This window comes from Polychytrium aggregatum (assembly GCF_025602895.1).
Source record: "Polychytrium aggregatum strain JEL109 chromosome Unknown BJ171scaffold_8, whole genome shotgun sequence".
NCBI classification, from domain to species: Eukaryota; Fungi; Chytridiomycota; class Chytridiomycetes; order Polychytriales; genus Polychytrium; species Polychytrium aggregatum.
The window spans coordinates 936,883-952,081 of NW_026516210.1; the positions used below are offsets into that span (position 1 = coordinate 936,883).

At 56.2% G+C, this 15,199-nt stretch overlaps 3 protein-coding genes across 3 annotated transcripts; 2 read left to right on the forward strand and 1 right to left on the reverse strand.

The window, feature by feature from the left end:
* Positions 1 to 1,097: 1,097 nt before the first annotated feature.
* On the forward strand, positions 1,098 to 5,349 carry BJ171DRAFT_296580 (kinase-like domain-containing protein). Its single transcript, XM_053106987.1, has 8 exons — positions 1,098 to 1,384; positions 2,223 to 2,413; positions 2,906 to 3,100; positions 3,335 to 3,418; positions 3,720 to 3,873; positions 4,175 to 4,368; positions 4,690 to 4,879; positions 5,073 to 5,349. Exons 1-8 carry the CDS (start codon positions 1,318 to 1,320, stop codon positions 5,204 to 5,206), a joined length of 1,209 nt encoding a protein of 402 aa, XP_052969457.1. The 5' UTR covers positions 1,098 to 1,317; the 3' UTR covers positions 5,207 to 5,349.
* Positions 5,350 to 6,270: 921 nt separating this feature from the next.
* On the forward strand, positions 6,271 to 11,765 carry BJ171DRAFT_296650 (uncharacterized protein). The gene is made up of 24 exons (XM_053106988.1): positions 6,271 to 6,937; positions 7,084 to 7,272; positions 7,460 to 7,463; positions 7,602 to 7,651; positions 7,794 to 7,808; positions 7,918 to 7,957; positions 8,082 to 8,085; positions 8,200 to 8,228; positions 8,322 to 8,335; positions 8,453 to 8,536; positions 8,630 to 8,649; positions 8,749 to 8,768; positions 8,869 to 8,956; positions 9,110 to 9,135; positions 9,300 to 9,328; positions 9,500 to 9,509; positions 9,593 to 9,685; positions 9,847 to 9,908; positions 10,030 to 10,130; positions 10,317 to 10,349; positions 10,453 to 10,549; positions 10,659 to 10,886; positions 11,098 to 11,139; positions 11,214 to 11,765. Exons 1-24 carry the CDS (start codon positions 6,476 to 6,478, stop codon positions 11,688 to 11,690), a joined length of 2,217 nt encoding a protein of 738 aa, XP_052969458.1. The 5' UTR covers positions 6,271 to 6,475; the 3' UTR covers positions 11,691 to 11,765.
* On the reverse strand, positions 11,754 to 15,115 carry BJ171DRAFT_494630 (uncharacterized protein). The gene is made up of 5 exons (XM_053110032.1): positions 14,156 to 15,115; positions 13,787 to 14,035; positions 13,270 to 13,593; positions 12,577 to 13,043; positions 11,754 to 12,314 (listed from the first exon to the last, which is right to left on the reverse strand). Exons 1-5 carry the CDS (start codon positions 14,954 to 14,956, stop codon positions 12,158 to 12,160), a joined length of 1,998 nt encoding a protein of 665 aa, XP_052969459.1. The 5' UTR covers positions 14,957 to 15,115; the 3' UTR covers positions 11,754 to 12,157.
* Positions 15,116 to 15,199: the final 84 nt, after the last annotated feature.

Here is a 15,199-nt window from a genome sequence, read left to right on the forward strand (position 1 = left end):
CCTCTGCTCTTCAGCGGCCGCCCAACGACTGCCGCTCTTTGGTTTGTCCATGTGCGTCGAAGCCTCTTGCTGCTGCTCTGCTGCTTTTGTCGTTGCGCTGGTCTGGCTTTGGGGCATTGCACTTGCTCTGTCCAAGCCCGGCCGACTCCCTTTCGTTGACTTTGACTGCCCCGGTGCCCATGCCGCTTTCCGTCCTGTGCTCCCGCACTTGCATCCCTGTATACGCCTGCCTCTGTCTCGGCACCCTTTCTCCCCACTGCTGCCGGATCGACATTCATCCCCTCCTCTGCACCGACTGCTTTTGGCGCCTCGACAGCCACCCTTTGCCTTCCCTTGGACTCCACCGATCTCCCACATCATCGTCTCTCGTCTCTGGCACCTTTCCGCTGCATTCGCTCGCCCTTTGCCCAGGGGGTTTCTCTCGAACCTTTCGAGACTCGCCCCCCAGTCGTCTTCCGCCTACACCTGTCGCTTGTTTGCTCAACACCCCTCTCCATCGTTTGTTTGCCCTGGGCACTGCCGCACCACTACTGCCTCTCCCCGCCCTGGCGATATCGACTTGGTCCACTTCCCGCCCTCTGTCTCGCCTGCTCGCCTCACTCTCGTCTCCATTCGCCCCCCTCCCCTCCACTTCTCGCTGCTTCCCTCCTCTGTCCCGTGTCCAAGAACGTCTTCTGGCTTCGGGGCTACTTCTTGCTTTTGCTCCGGCTGCTCTTTTGCCTTCGTGTCGCCTCATCCAAAGTTCCTCCTCTCTGATCGGCGTTGATCCGACCAACAGTGCTGTGTCCCCGTCTCGCCCCCTCGCCCTCCCCTCGCCTGAACTTCTTGTCGCTCGTCTCTGTCGACCCTCGGGCTCCATCTCTCACGTCACCACGCTCCCCCCGATCGCCGATCCTTTTCACCCGCGCTCACGCTCACGCTCTTTCTCTCGTTCTCGATCGTCCTTCCCTGGCTGCCTTCTCGCCCCGACTCTCAGTTCCGATCGAGCCTCCGCAGCATCCCGTGAGCCACCTGCCTCGACTCGGCTCTGTACTTTCAAACAGACTCCTCAAGCTGTTCGCCTCCACTTGGTCGTCTTACGCACGCCCCTCCTCCCTCGCTAATTTCAGCATCCCTCCACCTTCCACCTTCCACCCTCCTACCCTCAAGAGCCTCTCTCCTTACCCGCTCCATCGAGTGGTGAAATCGTGCTCTCCCGTTCATCCCGGCAACCCGATTTCGTCCGCTCTCTGAGACCTATCGCCTCCCTCGTGCTCCCTTGATAAAACCGCCAAATTGGATTCCCTGGACCAGAAGAAGAGGACCGTGGCCAATCCAATGGATGCTACGTCCGGAAAGGCGAGCTCTACGAGTAACAATGTGATCAACGGCATCAAGTTAAGCAGTAAGCATCCGCTTCCCCCGTCGCTCGCGAACGGTTTCCCCTCCCTCTACAAACCACCGGCTCCCCCCTGTCGCTTCTGCATATCGATTCGTCGATTCTTGATTCTGTCTCTTCCGCCTGTGTTTGGATGAGGTGGAGGCTGAGACTGGAGCATCGAAGCCGGTTTCTTTTTTCGTGTTGCAACCACCGTTGAGCTTGGAACTCCTGCAGCAACCATCACTCTGTTCGCCCTGGCTCCTCGCTACCCCCCCCTCACTGTGTCCTTGCCCCGCGCTCATCACTGGAACGCCGGCTCGCTCCTCCGCTGCAATCCGCTGGTTGGCCTTATCCGCTTGCTCTGTGCTCTGCGGTGGGCGGGGGCGTGATCGATCCTCGCTTCCTACGCGGCGAGTCTCTCGTCCTGGTTGGAGTGATCAATCACCAACCCTCACCAACGAGCGTCTGTATAAAGCGATGCACCTCCTTTCTAATATCGGCTGTTTTTGGGCGCCGATCTTGGCCTGACTTTGATCCTTCCTTGCTTCGCTCACTTGTTGATCTACTCGCTCGAGTCACTAACTTGGATCTATTGCCCTTATCTCTCATACACCGCTTGGCCCAACAACTATCCGCGATCGCCACCACAAACGCCACGGTCGGTGATCCCTCGATGCATCGGACACCTTTCACCCGGAAACGCTATGTCTTATCCGCCCTGTGTCACGCGATCCATCCCACCGATTCCGATCAACCAATGACAATCACCGTCATCAACTCTGCGGCGACGCCCCTGTCCACAACTCTTCTCGATGCCTGTGATCTATGTTTGTGCTGTTTTCTCGTCCCTGTGTGGCCGTAGACGAGCCGGACCCGTCGAAAATCGTCACCGTCCAGGCCAATAGTGGGAAGACTGGCGAGGCGATCGAGCTATCGTACACAGGCTACAAGGTTATTGGAAATGGCTCCTTTGGTGTGGTTTTCCAAGCCAAGCTGGTCGATTCGGGAGATCAAACTGCCATCAAGAAGGTTCTGCAAGATAAACGCTTCAAGGTAACGTTGAGCCCAGGAGCGATACCCGGATTCGGATCGCGGCATCGGGCCCGGTGCTGAGGATGCGCGATGGCCTGGGACGCACGGTTGAGGCTTCGTGCGGGATCCAGTGGCCGATTCCGCTGTGGAGTTCTCATTTGCAACCACGAGAATGCCTCCATCCGTCTATTCGTGGTTCCGGTGCCTTGGAGCACGACCCTTTTGCAAAACCGGCTTTTTTCAGCCACCACGACGACCGTGTCTCCAGGACGTCATCTAGCCGCCATTCGTGTCTAGGCTGTGTTCCTCAATGCTCGGATTCCCGGATCTCTATGCGAGCAGTCTCGGTGTCGTCGCGAACGCCGCACGCAGTCGATACGTTGATACTGACACTGCCCTCGACTTCCATTTGGACTGCCTCATACACTTGCTCTGCATTGCACTGCGATTGATCCATCGCCTCGTGCTGTTGCCGAATCTCGACCCCCCCCCACCTCAACACGTCAACTTTAGAACCGAGAGCTCCAAATCATGCGACTGGTGGACCACCCCAACATTGTCGCGCTGAAGGCCTTCTTCTACTCGAACGGCGATAAGAAGGATGAGGTCTTTTTGAACCTGGTGCTCGAGTTCATTCCCGAAACCATCTACCGCGCGTCCCGGCACTATGCCAAAATCAAGCAAACCATGCCGATGCTCTGTATCAAGGTACGCACTCCTCCATCCCTTTCACTCTCCCTGCTTCCCCCCCCCAGCTCTGTGGCCTCGATATCGCTTCGTTCAGCCCTCATCTGCCCTTGCCTGCACCGTGTCTGTGGTTTCGTTTCCTTGTCGTTGTTGACACGATATATTTGGCGATTTCCTGTGCTCCCTGAAACAATCTCGATTCCATTTCGACGGCGATGCCGACCGTGCTGCTGTGGTCTCCGATCGACTCGACAGCTGTACATGTACCAGATGTTCCGCTCCCTGGCCTACATCCATGCCCTCGGCATCTGTCACAGAGATATCAAGCCGCAGAATCTGGTAATTACTCCGCCTTCTGCCACCCTGATCAGCCACCAAAGCATGCTCCGAGGGGACCGCGAAAAGTAGCCTCGCCATGTCTCGGGCGGTCCAAGATCATACAATCGAATGTGATGGCCGAACGAGGAGAAGAGAGGAGAGGAGAGGGGCATGCAAATAGCGCCATCATGCTGTGACTCCGGGAACTCTTCTCTCGTTGGAATTATGAATGCTAACTCCGGGCCGCACATTTGCATGCGTCCCTTTGTTTTTGGTTTTGTTGCGTTGCGTTTTGCTCCTGCTCTTGTCCCCGCGCCTCCAGCTGCTCGACCCCACCAGCGGAGTGCTGAAGCTGTGCGATTTCGGAAGCGCAAAGATCCTGGTGGCTGGAGAGCCGAATGTCAGCTACATCTGCTCCCGGTACTACCGTGCACCCGAACTGATTTTTGGAAGCACCGGATACGTGGTCAATATCGGTAAGGATCTTGGGCCGAGTGAAGACAAATGTGGAGCAAAACGAACAAGCCAGAGTCGATTCTCCATCTCCAACTCCCCAGCCTCCCCCCCCCGATGGACGGTGGCTGACGGCGGTGGCGTAACTGGAGCGGTCAGCCTGGTGGCTGAAGAAGCCACACCCTTCTGGTGGATCGTCCTTCTTCACGTGCACATCGCTTCCCTTATGTCGACACATGCAATCCTGCAGCCCACGTGTTGAAACCGTGCTGACACCAATACGGGCCTGCTCTGCCATTGCTACCGCCCATCGCCGTGCAACAGACGTGTGGTCAGCAGGATGTGTCATGGCCGAACTGATGCTGGGACAGCCCCTGTTCCCTGGCGAGTCAGGAGTTGACCAGCTTGTTGAGATCATCAAGGTCCTGGGCACACCAACCCGCGAGCAGATCAAGGCCATGAACCAAAACTACACGGAATACAAGTTCCCTCAGATCAAGGCCTGCGCTTGGAGCAAGGTGAGGAAGCACAGCAGCGGCGAGCGCATCGCATCGCATCGCATCGCATTGCGGAAAGGGGAGAAACGAGGCAGACGACAAGCGACGATGGGAAGAAAACAGGGCGGCTCGAGATCCGGTCCCTGTCGTAGTATCGACCTTGGATTCTCTGCCTGTCCTTCTGTCTGTGTGCTTGTCTTGAAGCACATGGCTCTTATTCGTGCTGTGCTCGTTGCGAATCTGAAAGTGGTCTGTTCTCGCCGCTCGACACCCGCCACTCGACACGGGATACGTTGCTGACCCTTCCCACCCACCTTCCCGCGTCTCTGTTGGCCGCTGCAGGTATTCCGATCACGAACCACGACTCCCGAGTCACTGGATCTGATTAGTAAATTATTGGAGTATACCCCCAACAACCGCTTGAGCGCAATCGAAGCCATGGTGCACCCGTTCTTTGACGAACTACGCAAGCCTGACACAAAAATGCCCAACGGAAAGGACTTACCACTGCTATTCGACTTTTCGGCGCTGGGTAAGGATGCACAGTGCTGGGTTCAGTGAGAACCACAATGGGCGACGATCCTGGTGTGCCGCCCCAACGAAACGTGCAGCGATGTTTTACTTGCTTTTGAGCACACGAGGAGGGAAGAGGCCCAAAAGTACCAATTGCCTCGCCGTCTGACCCACGTGGCACACCTTCGATACTTCTCTTGACACACCCACAGAGCTGTCCATACGACCCGACCTGAACCGACAGCTCGTCCCACCTCATGCCGAGGCCGCGCTCCGGGCCCGCGGAATAGACCTGGACCAGTTTCAACCCATCACCATCCAACATGCCGTTCTTGGGCAGGAGTGAGCACCTCGAGCGCTACCACTCCTCCTCCAGATTCCCAAAGGGCACAGAAGGAAAGACAAGGAACGCCCCCCTCCCCCCCCCCTCGCCGCTCCCACCCCTATCCTCTATCCTGTTACCTTTCTCCTTTCTCCTCCATCTCTCTATCTCCTCTCGTTCTCCCAACCTCTCTTTTTTTTCTTTTTCTCGCGTTCTTCAAGCTCGACTTTCTTTTTTTTTCTATTCTTTCTATATTCTCTCTTTCGCTATCACCATTTTTTTCTCTCTCTTTCCTCTCATTCTCTCTCTCTCACTCATCCACATTCCCTCGCTCGCCCAGTGGGGAGGAAGGGGGCGAGAGCGGGATATGGAGAGGGGAGTCAGAATAGAATCGGATGTAGGAACAGCCGCCTTCTGCCTTTTCCGGTGGACCCGGTCGATCTGGTTGCTTTGGAACAAAAGCGCACATGGGATCTCCACTCCCCACCCACCCACCCAGCCACCCCTTTTCTCTATCTCGATCTCTCGTTTCTCCCCCACCCTCCACCTCCCTCCGCTCATTTCTCAATCGCCATATATATATGTTTGGAAAAGCGAAACACAGAAAAAAATTATGAAGAAAAATAACAGCGTGTTTTGGAAAAAAAAAATTCACCACCGAGACTCTGCTGGGTGAGAGGATTGGATGCTGGACACTGCGAGGGAAGGCAAATGCGGCCGAAACTGGCGATGGTGATGGTGGGTGGTGATGGTGGTGATGGTGGTGGTGATGATGATGGTGACGGACTGGGCGTTGAGCTCATCTTCTTGCAGGACGTTGTCGATTCTCTTCGTTAGCGCCGTTCGTTGAGAGCAGGTCTTTGAACACTGCGAACATATTATGAAACAGGACACATTCACACACTCCTGAATTGCGTGGCTCGTGTGGGTTGTGTGAAGTATAATCCGTCGTAGCCGCTCACTCCATGCATCTCCCTCACACAGGGAAATGATTATATCCATTTGACCTATTTGAACGGGTGTGTGATCGGATCCGACTACGCCGTGTTGTCCGAATGAGACCATGTGTCCCATTTTTCTTCAACATGCTGTGGCATCATCCATTGGCCACAACCACCACGCCAAACTCCCCAACCCACACAACACGACTTCGCATCCGCCTGCCGCGGACCTTGCCCGAGCGGTGCTCCAGATTGCTGAACCATACAGCCTCTCACCCATCGCCGTCCCAAACAGCCTGATAGCTGGTCAGAGAGAAGAAGAAGAGAAATATAACAGCAGCAACAGCCCAGAATGGCGGAAAATTTCGACAGCGACGACGATCGGGACGGCCGCTGGGCTCGCAGCGATCCAGCCCACTTTCTCTGCACCGAGGATCCATCGAGCGACGACTCGCGCTTTGACGACAACCATATCGACGACGACGACAACTACGTCCATGACAGCTGGATCGGCCAGTCTTGGTCGGACCTCGATCCAAACGATGGCTGCTATGCCCCAGACGTCCGCGCAGCGTCGGACCCGATCCGACTGCTCGATCCAGAATCGCCCCCGTCGGACGAGACTCTGCCCCATGCCGATCCGCCCGAACAGGCTTCCGCAGCGACTGCCGACGGATCTCAGGAACGAGCGCAAGAGCAAGCCCTGACAACGCAGACCCGTCCGATGCTCCTGCGCCTGGGGAATCCAGAGAAAGCCGGCACGCAGGGCGCCAACCGAGAAAAGATCAACCAAGCTGTCTACGAGATCACCAAGGTGAGTGTCGCTTTCTGTGACGGAGGGGGCGCGGGGAAGAGCAGTGCTCGAAGCGCCCCATCTGAGCAAATCGGCATCGGGCTCCACGTTCGGCATCTGCTGATTATTCGTCCTCTCGCCACCAACACTCACCACCATGCCCAAAGGGATCTGCCTTTTTCGTCCACCAGCAGAAGCGAGACAAGGTCCTCGAGGCCAAGATTGACAAAATCAAGATACAAGCAGCAGAGCTTTCCAAGGCGGAACTCGAGATCAGCGAGGGTGTTGTCAAGAAGCGACTCGCAAAGCTGGAAGAGTCCAGGGATCTGAAGCGCTGCGTTGTGCATGTCGATATGGTGAGGAAGGAGCAAAGCCGTGGAGGCACAACCAGAGAGACAGGGTCGCTGGTACTCTTCATTCGATTCGGACTGATTGCTCCATTTGTCTCTGCTGCGGCGATGGCTCAACTTCATCAATGCAACTTGCCTCGGCTGACGCGGCTTAATCGGTCGGTACCATTCCGACTCGATCGATGTGATCAAGGATGGTGAGGAAGGGGGCGAAGATATGGGAGTGGCCGTCGTTATCATTCGCCATGAGCATCGCCGATAATGCGTCACATCGAACAAGTCTGGTTGCTCGACAAACGATCTCTCGAGTCTCAAACCTTTGCCATTCACACCAGCATTCTATGCAAGCGTCGAGGAGCTTGATAGACCCGAGCTGAAAACAAAGGCATGCCACTCTTGCGCACAGCAAAGTACCTCTCTGTCTGACTGAAAAGCACAATCGACCGCTCGGCATCGCACTCCAAAAGTGTTCTGGGGCACATTCTGACTGCACATCCTTTCCAAACATACACTGTGACCTCCAATAGCCGATGGGAGTCGGGGTATGTCTTGTGTCGATGTTCGAGCGGCCCTGCGGCCCGCCCGGCGTGCTGCCGATGGCTTGCAGGGGGTTTTGCTGCTAACCGCTCTTTCACTCCGTATCAATCGTAGTCAGCCGGCCTCGGGGTCCTCTGCACCGCCAACTATGAAGGTAAGGTGATCGAACAACCTCGTTGCTCCTTGGCCACCGGGCGGATCTTGAGAGCAGTCATTGGGATACTCTCTCCAACTCACAACCAAATGCGTATCTCTTGATTTGGGCTGGGCTATTAAAGCCAGGTGAGTACATCCGTCCGCCCGAGCCCTCACATCGGCTTGCATAGCACCTGTTTTCTGCACCAGTCTCATTCGCAGTCTCTCCCACCTCCGTGCCCCATTCATTTCTTGCCACAGGAAATACGGCGTCCGGTCCGCCATGCCAGGTGGGCCTGTGTGTCCAGATTCTTGCTGGCCTGCACGCCGCTTTCAGATGCTTGTGACTGATTGCTTCTATTGTGATTATCGCATGCCAACAGGCTACATTGCCTTGGTATGTATATGCGCTCGATGGAGCTCGTGTGGTGTGCCAATTGCCGTCCTCCACACGGCAAGCATCGCCATGTATTTCTAATCACAGATATGCATCCATCCCTATCATCGCCATCAGAAACTATGTCCCGAGCTGATCCTCATTCGTCCAAACTTTGAAAAGTATCTGAAATACGCCAAAATCGTCCGGGGCGTATTCGAGGTGGGTGCGTCGTCACGGATGCTTTGTGCTCGACACCGATGCACTGATATCCGCGGAACCAGACGCTGATGTGTCGCCTCCGAATGCCTCCAGGTATACGATCCAAATTACAGGTACATCACAACATGACGACCCATTGCCGAGCTGGTCCGCTCCGATCGCGTTTTCTAATCCACACAATCGACTGCGCCTCGACACGTTTGAATGGATAGGAGTGCCAGCTTGGACGAAGGTTTGGCACTTTCGAGAATGGCTTGGCTGTCGCTGATCTATTGGCGTGGCTCGTGGCCCATTTCTCCTCGTTGACACCTGATTCTGTGGTCTGGATACAGCCTATCTCGATATCACGGACTACTTGGCTGCACACCCGGGCCAAAGTCCACCCGAGGTTGCCCAGGAGCTGCGGGATCGGATATTCAGGTTTGCATATCGTTGAACTTTGCTTCGTTCATGAAATTGCGTCGTCGGTCCTGTAGCTGAGCTCTGATTTGCGCCTTGCTCGTGGTCACAACAACAACTTACACGCGCGAGCCACTGATGTGGCCCCACCATAATCTCGTGTTGCTGTGACAGCTCAACAGGGTTGACAGCGAGCGCAGGTAAGCGCTAGCACAGTTTTGCTGGTGTCCTCAGTCCCGATGATGGCGATGAACTATGTCGGCGCCGTCTGATCGAGCCGGCAGTGGCGATTGAAGTAAAGTGCATCAGCACGCCGCCATCGACTGACCGTGCATGGACTCGGTGTGGCTGCTTCGTGGATTAGGCATCGCTCCAAATCCCTTCTTGGCCAAGGTACGCAGTACAGCCCAGCGCGCCGGCCGATAGCACAGCGCCGCAGTATTCGTCCACCTAGGCAGCGGGACACGACTCGCTTGAGCGGCCATTAACCTGCTGCGCCGATACTCCTTGTATATATTTTCTGCTGTTTGATCGGTGGCGTGTCGGGTGATCTGCTCGCATCAGGTCTGCTCAGGTATGCACTGCTATGCGACTCTGCTGCACGGATGACCAGAGCTCCGTCACCAAGTCCCTGGTGCGCGATTTGTGCCATTGCAGACATCAACAAGCCGAATGGGCAAAAGTTCCTCCTCAACGATCGCACGACCGTGGTCAATTTCACATGGAATCTACCTATCCGGAAGATCCCAGGTTAGCTCTGTTCTTTGAAGAGCCTGACTGCGTCTCTCCAGTACTCTAGACCACTCTAACATCAGTGGCTGTTGCTCTCACGAGGACGCATGCATCGTCGTGCCGACCAAGCTGATCGTCCAAACTTTGTGCTGTTTCTCGCCCGTCGTCTGCACCGACAGGGATTGGATACATTTCTGAGCAGATGCTTGGGGCACTTGATATCAAGACAATCAAAGAGTTGGTGAGCACGCGAGTGCTTTGCAAAATGAGACACACGGCATCCGACAGCAGCAACAGCAACAAGAGCGGCGATCGCTGACTTGCCGCTTTTGCCATTGCACTGTCGTGGCAAACTTGGACAGCACGACAAACTGCCGTATGTCCACCGGCTGTTTGGCACCAAGATGTATGAGTTCCTGTCGCGCGTATCCATCGGGATATCGAGGTTCTCGGTGTTCGATAGGTAAGCCATCCGGCTTGCACCATGCCATGCGGAGCGTGGATTCGATGGTGGATTCGATGGTGGAGACGGCGTGGATATGTTTATTTGGCGCCAGCACAAGGCTCTTCGTTCATTTGTCTTTGCTCGAGCTTGCTTCACTTTTGCGGTCCTAGAGCTCCTGGCTGACGGGATTCCTGTTTCTCGCAGAGATTCGCCTCAGAAGAGTATTGGCGTTGAAAGGTATGGATGCATTCCCGATTCACCCATCTTCCGTAGCAGCATCAACAGATGTGACAGAAGTAGCACATACTCACATTCGCACCCATGCGTCGCAAACACCAAGAACCTTCACCAAGATGAGCGACTATGGCGAAATGCACAGGATGGTCAAAGTCTTGGCGCAGATGCTCGCCGATGATCTGAAGGAAAAGGACCTGAAAGTGAGCATGCTTGATATCCATTCATGCTTGATATCCATCCACGCTCGATGTCCATCACAGACAAATTGCACACAGCGACTCATCGTTCGGCCACCACATCGCCATGCAGGGCAAAACTGTGACGCTGAAGCTCAAGACTAGCAACTTCCAAGTCTATCAGCGGTCCAAGACGCTCACAAAGTCGGTGTGGCTTTCATCTGATCTGCATCAAGTCGGTCGGCAGATCTTGGATGACGTCATCGAGGAGTTCCAGAACAAGCAAGATCTCAACCTGAGACTTATGGGATTGCGGATCTCTCACGTGGGGCCTGTGCATGATGAGCATGGTATCGAAAAGGTGGGTCGCAAGAGTCAAAGCAAGGCGATGATCCTTGGCCAGCTCGCCGATTGGCAGTGCCGAGTCAACGCGATATGCTGCACCGACAGCGCCATTCGGGGTATACAGCATCGATATTGACTCTTGCCGCTTCGTCTCACTTGCCGATGCAACCCATTTGTCAATCGAACGATCGTTTTCACTCCCACTCATTCGGGGTCTCCACCATCAGTACCTGACGAAGCGCGAGGGCGAGTCCTCGAAATGCGATCTGGTAAGGACTGCAGCGTCCCCCCCCCCAGGAAGAACGAAGACATCCTCCTCATTCACTATCTTCCGGTTGTGCAGGTCCCTGCATCCGAGAACCAGAGCTTGGAACAGGTTATCTGTCCAATCTGCTCGGAAGATATCACCGCATTGTCTCCCCAGCGCAAAAATGCCCACGTGGACCAATGTCTCGGCAACGAGACTCAGCCCCAGCACCAGCCAAGTTCCAAAGAGCGACATGCAGAGGCGCCTCACAGAGGACGTCCGCCGAAGAAACGGAAAGTTGCCCCGGCCGAGCCAGCGCGCTCGCTCGGAACAGAGCCCAGATCCAAGAGCCAGAGTATTGCTCATATGATTCAGCGGCAAGGTGTATCAGCGAGCCGCCCAACCGAGTCCTCGCACTCCGTGGCCGAGGCAGCTTTGCCACTTTTCGACGGCAGCCATCCCGAACAAAGTGTCTTCCAGTGTCCGATATGCAATCGGGCGCTCGAGTCCGTCAGCATCAGCGATCTGCCTGCCATCAACAGACATATTGACACTTGCATCGCCTGGCACTGACCAGGACACTCCATGTACATACAGCCCACTTTTGTTGGTTCAAAATGCATTGATTCCGCATCATGCTATGCTTTCAATGGCATTCGTCCATCTTGGACTCTGCCTAGTATACAATGAGGAACGTGACAGACCGGGCTGGGCCAGAGAGTGGGCAGGAAAAGTTGATACTCGCAGGCGCAACCATGCGCGAAACTGGGCTGCGTGTGATGTCACCAAACCCCAACGCTGTCCTCAACAACGGTGGCATAGATTGGTGGCGTCGGCAATCGTCTGAGCGAAGCCGAGGGGACGAGAAACGGAGCCCCTAAAGAGAGAATATGAGGTACATACAGCCAGCGCAAGACTGGACAAGAAAAGCAGAGATGGAAATGGAGGTGGCAGCAACGGATGAAGAGTCGGCTGTGCATCAGCCAAGGCGTGGCCTTGGATCAACAAGTTGGAATCCTCCTGGAAACCGAACGACTCGGTCAGATGCGAATCAGAGGGTAGACATCCTTGAACGACCGACTGCCCATCCACAGATCAAAGTGCCCATAGCTCGGCACGATACAGAGTGAGTATCCATTCAGTCCGTTGACCTCGGTCAGCAGGTCATAGTCCCTTTGCGCGCTCAGGGAGCTGAATCTGGATTGGCAGTGGGGCCGTGGAAGTGGTGTCGCAAGGCGAGAGTTGGATCAGATACCCGAAATCGCATGCCACTCAGTCTGTATGGGAGTAGAGTCCGACCAGGTGCGTGGCAGATGCGCTGCCTCGCATTGGGGAGCCAAGCGAAACTGCCGACTGGATCCCATTTGCATGACTCGAGGCACCTCCGTCCCAGTCAGCCAACAGATACTGCGCTCAGTCCTTCCAAAGGTATGCCATCACACAGCCGCTCGGCACTTACACTTTATCGTCCTTGCCGTGGATGATGATGATGGGCATACGGAGTCGGTTCTCGATGAGCTTGCGAATCTCGGAAGACCCAAACGCCTTGGTGACATTCTGGCTCTGAGTAACGAGCGAAATGACGGAGGAATCCAGAGACAGCTGAACAAGTTCAGGAACAAGCTCGTGGCTCATCTCGCTGATGTTGTCGTGGTTCCACAGCCGGCCGTAGATGGCAGAAGCTCGGTGACAGCAAGCACTGCGGCACCGCTCCTGCAGTCCGCCGATGGGGAAGAAGCGGAGGAGACAGTCGACAAGATATTGCCAGAGGGTTGATGGACGGTAGCTGGTGCCGATAAGAGTTGACGCATCATCGGACGAATCCGATGCGGCGGGTGCCGGATGGGGGGCGATCGAGGTGACGATCTCGGGAATCTGCAGGAAGCCCTTGATGTCGTTCGCGATTGTGGGCAGTGCAACGAGGCCCTACGGTGGATCCACCCAAGCGTTAGGAGCTGCACATGCATACCGGGCAGCCGCATCAGCAGCCGCATCCACAGCTATACCAGCAGCTATACCGAACAACACTGTCGACAGCTGCGCCGGTGGGCTCCAGAAGCAGCCATGGCGCCATCTAAGGCGTAGCCGCAGAAATCAATCCAAACACCCGCTCCGCCCATGAATGCAGCCACTCCCACCACAATCTGCTTACTCCGCCAGAGCTGATAAAGTGATTGACTCCGACGATCGTGCCCTGTAGCAGGCCCAGGTACGAGGCTGAGCTGGAGTACCCGTGTGCCAGCAGAGCAATCTCGGCTCCGTTTTCGAGCTCGCGCACCCTGGACACAACGGCGGCGATCCGGAGGGCTGTGTTGGAGAGACTGAGAGTGTCGCTGGAGACGGACGCCAGTGGATTCTCGGCGCTGTCAAAGTCGAGGACGTAGACTCTGTGACCTTGGCTGAGGAAGTGGTCGACCAGGTTGTTCTCGAGATGGGGGCTATCAAAGATTCGGGCAGTTGCCTTGACGTCGGCAATCTGAGGTGGGCGGGTAAGAGTGGCTCAATGAGAACGAGTGGCGGCGAGGTGGCCAGAGCGGCGGCTCGTGAGAGCTTGCCGCTCTATGAGGCGTTCGTGCATCTGCAGTTCATGATGGATTCGCCGCGACAGAGGACAGCGCTCATAGAAACGTGTCCAGCAACGAAGCTAACCATGCACGTTGGCCACCCACCAGCAGAATCGGGGTACCCGAGGTCTGCCCGTGACGGACAAGTGACAGAACCGGCCCCACGGCTGCATTCACCGACCACGTCTCAGTCGGCGAGCGACGACGGGCAGCAAAGGTGGCGGCAGGTTGGGTTGGTGCCGGATACTCGAGCGGAAGCAGGCGAGGGATCATGTGCGGGGCAAGCGACTTGACAAAGAGAGTGAGATAGACGAGCTTGAGATAGATCGAGCGGATCCAAGAATTGCCCGGGGACTGCGTCAGGAAGGCGGGAAGATACAGGACATCAGCATGCGATGTTATCCGCGTCGCGAACGAATGCCTTCCACGAGACGGTGATGGGGCCTTGATGAAGCCCCCATCTGCGAGGCTTACAGTCATGTCGTAGATCGTCTTGATCGTGCCCAAGAAGGACGGGCCCATAATGCCCCTGCCAATGACGGTATTGCTGGCAATGTCGATGAGGTCAAAGTACAGCGTCGAAGCTTGGCTGTACATGTTACCACGCTGGTTGATCCATTTGGTGCCGAGGAGACGCAGCTGCCGACGACCCTGAGAGGCATTCCGAGGGACACCCTGGGGTACGCTGGAGACGGTCGTCGGTGCCTCAGGGTCGTCGGGGCCAAAGAGCGGGCAGTCGTAGATGATCTGGCTGGTCTCGGCATGGCTCGGGTCCGGTACAAAGAGCTTGAACTGACCGCCGTCGGCTCGCCAGGTCTGGGCCACCGGCCACGAGGAGCCGGTGACGGGCCTGGGCTCGACTTTGGGCTCGACTGAGAGCTCCGGTTTGGTATCAGTCAACGATTGCGGAAAGGCCACCGAGGACTCGAGTGTGCCGGTGATGCTGCCGGGCCGGATCCCGCCAAAGAGATGGACGCAGTCGGGAATCAGCACCTTGACGGTGAACCGAAGCGGATGGCGGCTCGAACGAGCATCTTCCTGGTGCTTGAGGTAGACTCGGCGAAGGGATGGCAGAGCACCAGAGAAGCGGCGAGGCGGGTGGAACTCGATGTAGCCTGTAAAGTGCTCCTCGAAGAACAGCGAGGAGTTTTCTGTCGACGAGGCTGGGGCGGTTGTCAGGCCAGCACTGGAGCTCGGCTGGGCGAGAGATGCGGAAGACTGGGAGGAGGGCATCATTGGCCGGGCTGCCTCGGAATCGGCGTCGTGGTTGGGCATTCGAGGGCGGATGGAGGACCGTGGAGGGAAGAGTCGGGGCGGTTGCGGAGCGAGATGCGAGCGGACGGCGACAGGGATTTAAGTGGACCAGAGACCGAGGGGGCGACGCTTGGGCAAGCAGCGAGGATATCGATCCAAGGGGGGGGGCGATGGTTGGGATGACAGCGGTGGAGACCAACAACATCGGCGCAAGATGCACGACACTCAATGTCGTGCAGCACATGTTGGGCTGGTGTGGGGGGG

Coding starts and splice junctions, on each gene's coding strand:
- BJ171DRAFT_296580 (XM_053106987.1), top strand. CDS start 1,318: ATGGATGCTACGTCCGGAAAGGCGAGCTCTACGAGTAACAATGTGATC. Junction 2,414..2,905: donor TGCAAGATAAACGCTTCAAG/GTAACGTTGAGC, acceptor CGTCAACTTTAG/AACCGAGAGCTCCAAATCAT. Junction 3,101..3,334: donor TGCCGATGCTCTGTATCAAG/GTACGCACTCCT, acceptor TCGACTCGACAG/CTGTACATGTACCAGATGTT.
- BJ171DRAFT_296650 (XM_053106988.1), top strand. CDS start 6,476: ATGGCGGAAAATTTCGACAGCGACGACGATCGGGACGGCCGCTGGGCT. Junction 8,769..8,868: donor GAGTGCCAGCTTGGACGAAG/GTTTGGCACTTT, acceptor GTCTGGATACAG/CCTATCTCGATATCACGGAC. Junction 9,136..9,299: donor AGGGTTGACAGCGAGCGCAG/GTAAGCGCTAGC, acceptor TTCGTGGATTAG/GCATCGCTCCAAATCCCTTC.
- BJ171DRAFT_494630 (XM_053110032.1), bottom strand. CDS start 14,956: ATGCCCAACCACGACGCCGATTCCGAGGCAGCCCGGCCAATGATGCCC. Junction 14,036..14,155: donor AGACGATCTACGACATGACT/GTAAGCCTCGCA, acceptor TTCCTGACGCAG/TCCCCGGGCAATTCTTGGAT. Junction 13,594..13,786: donor CGGGTACCCCGATTCTGCTG/GTGGGTGGCCAA, acceptor CGCCCACCTCAG/ATTGCCGACGTCAAGGCAAC.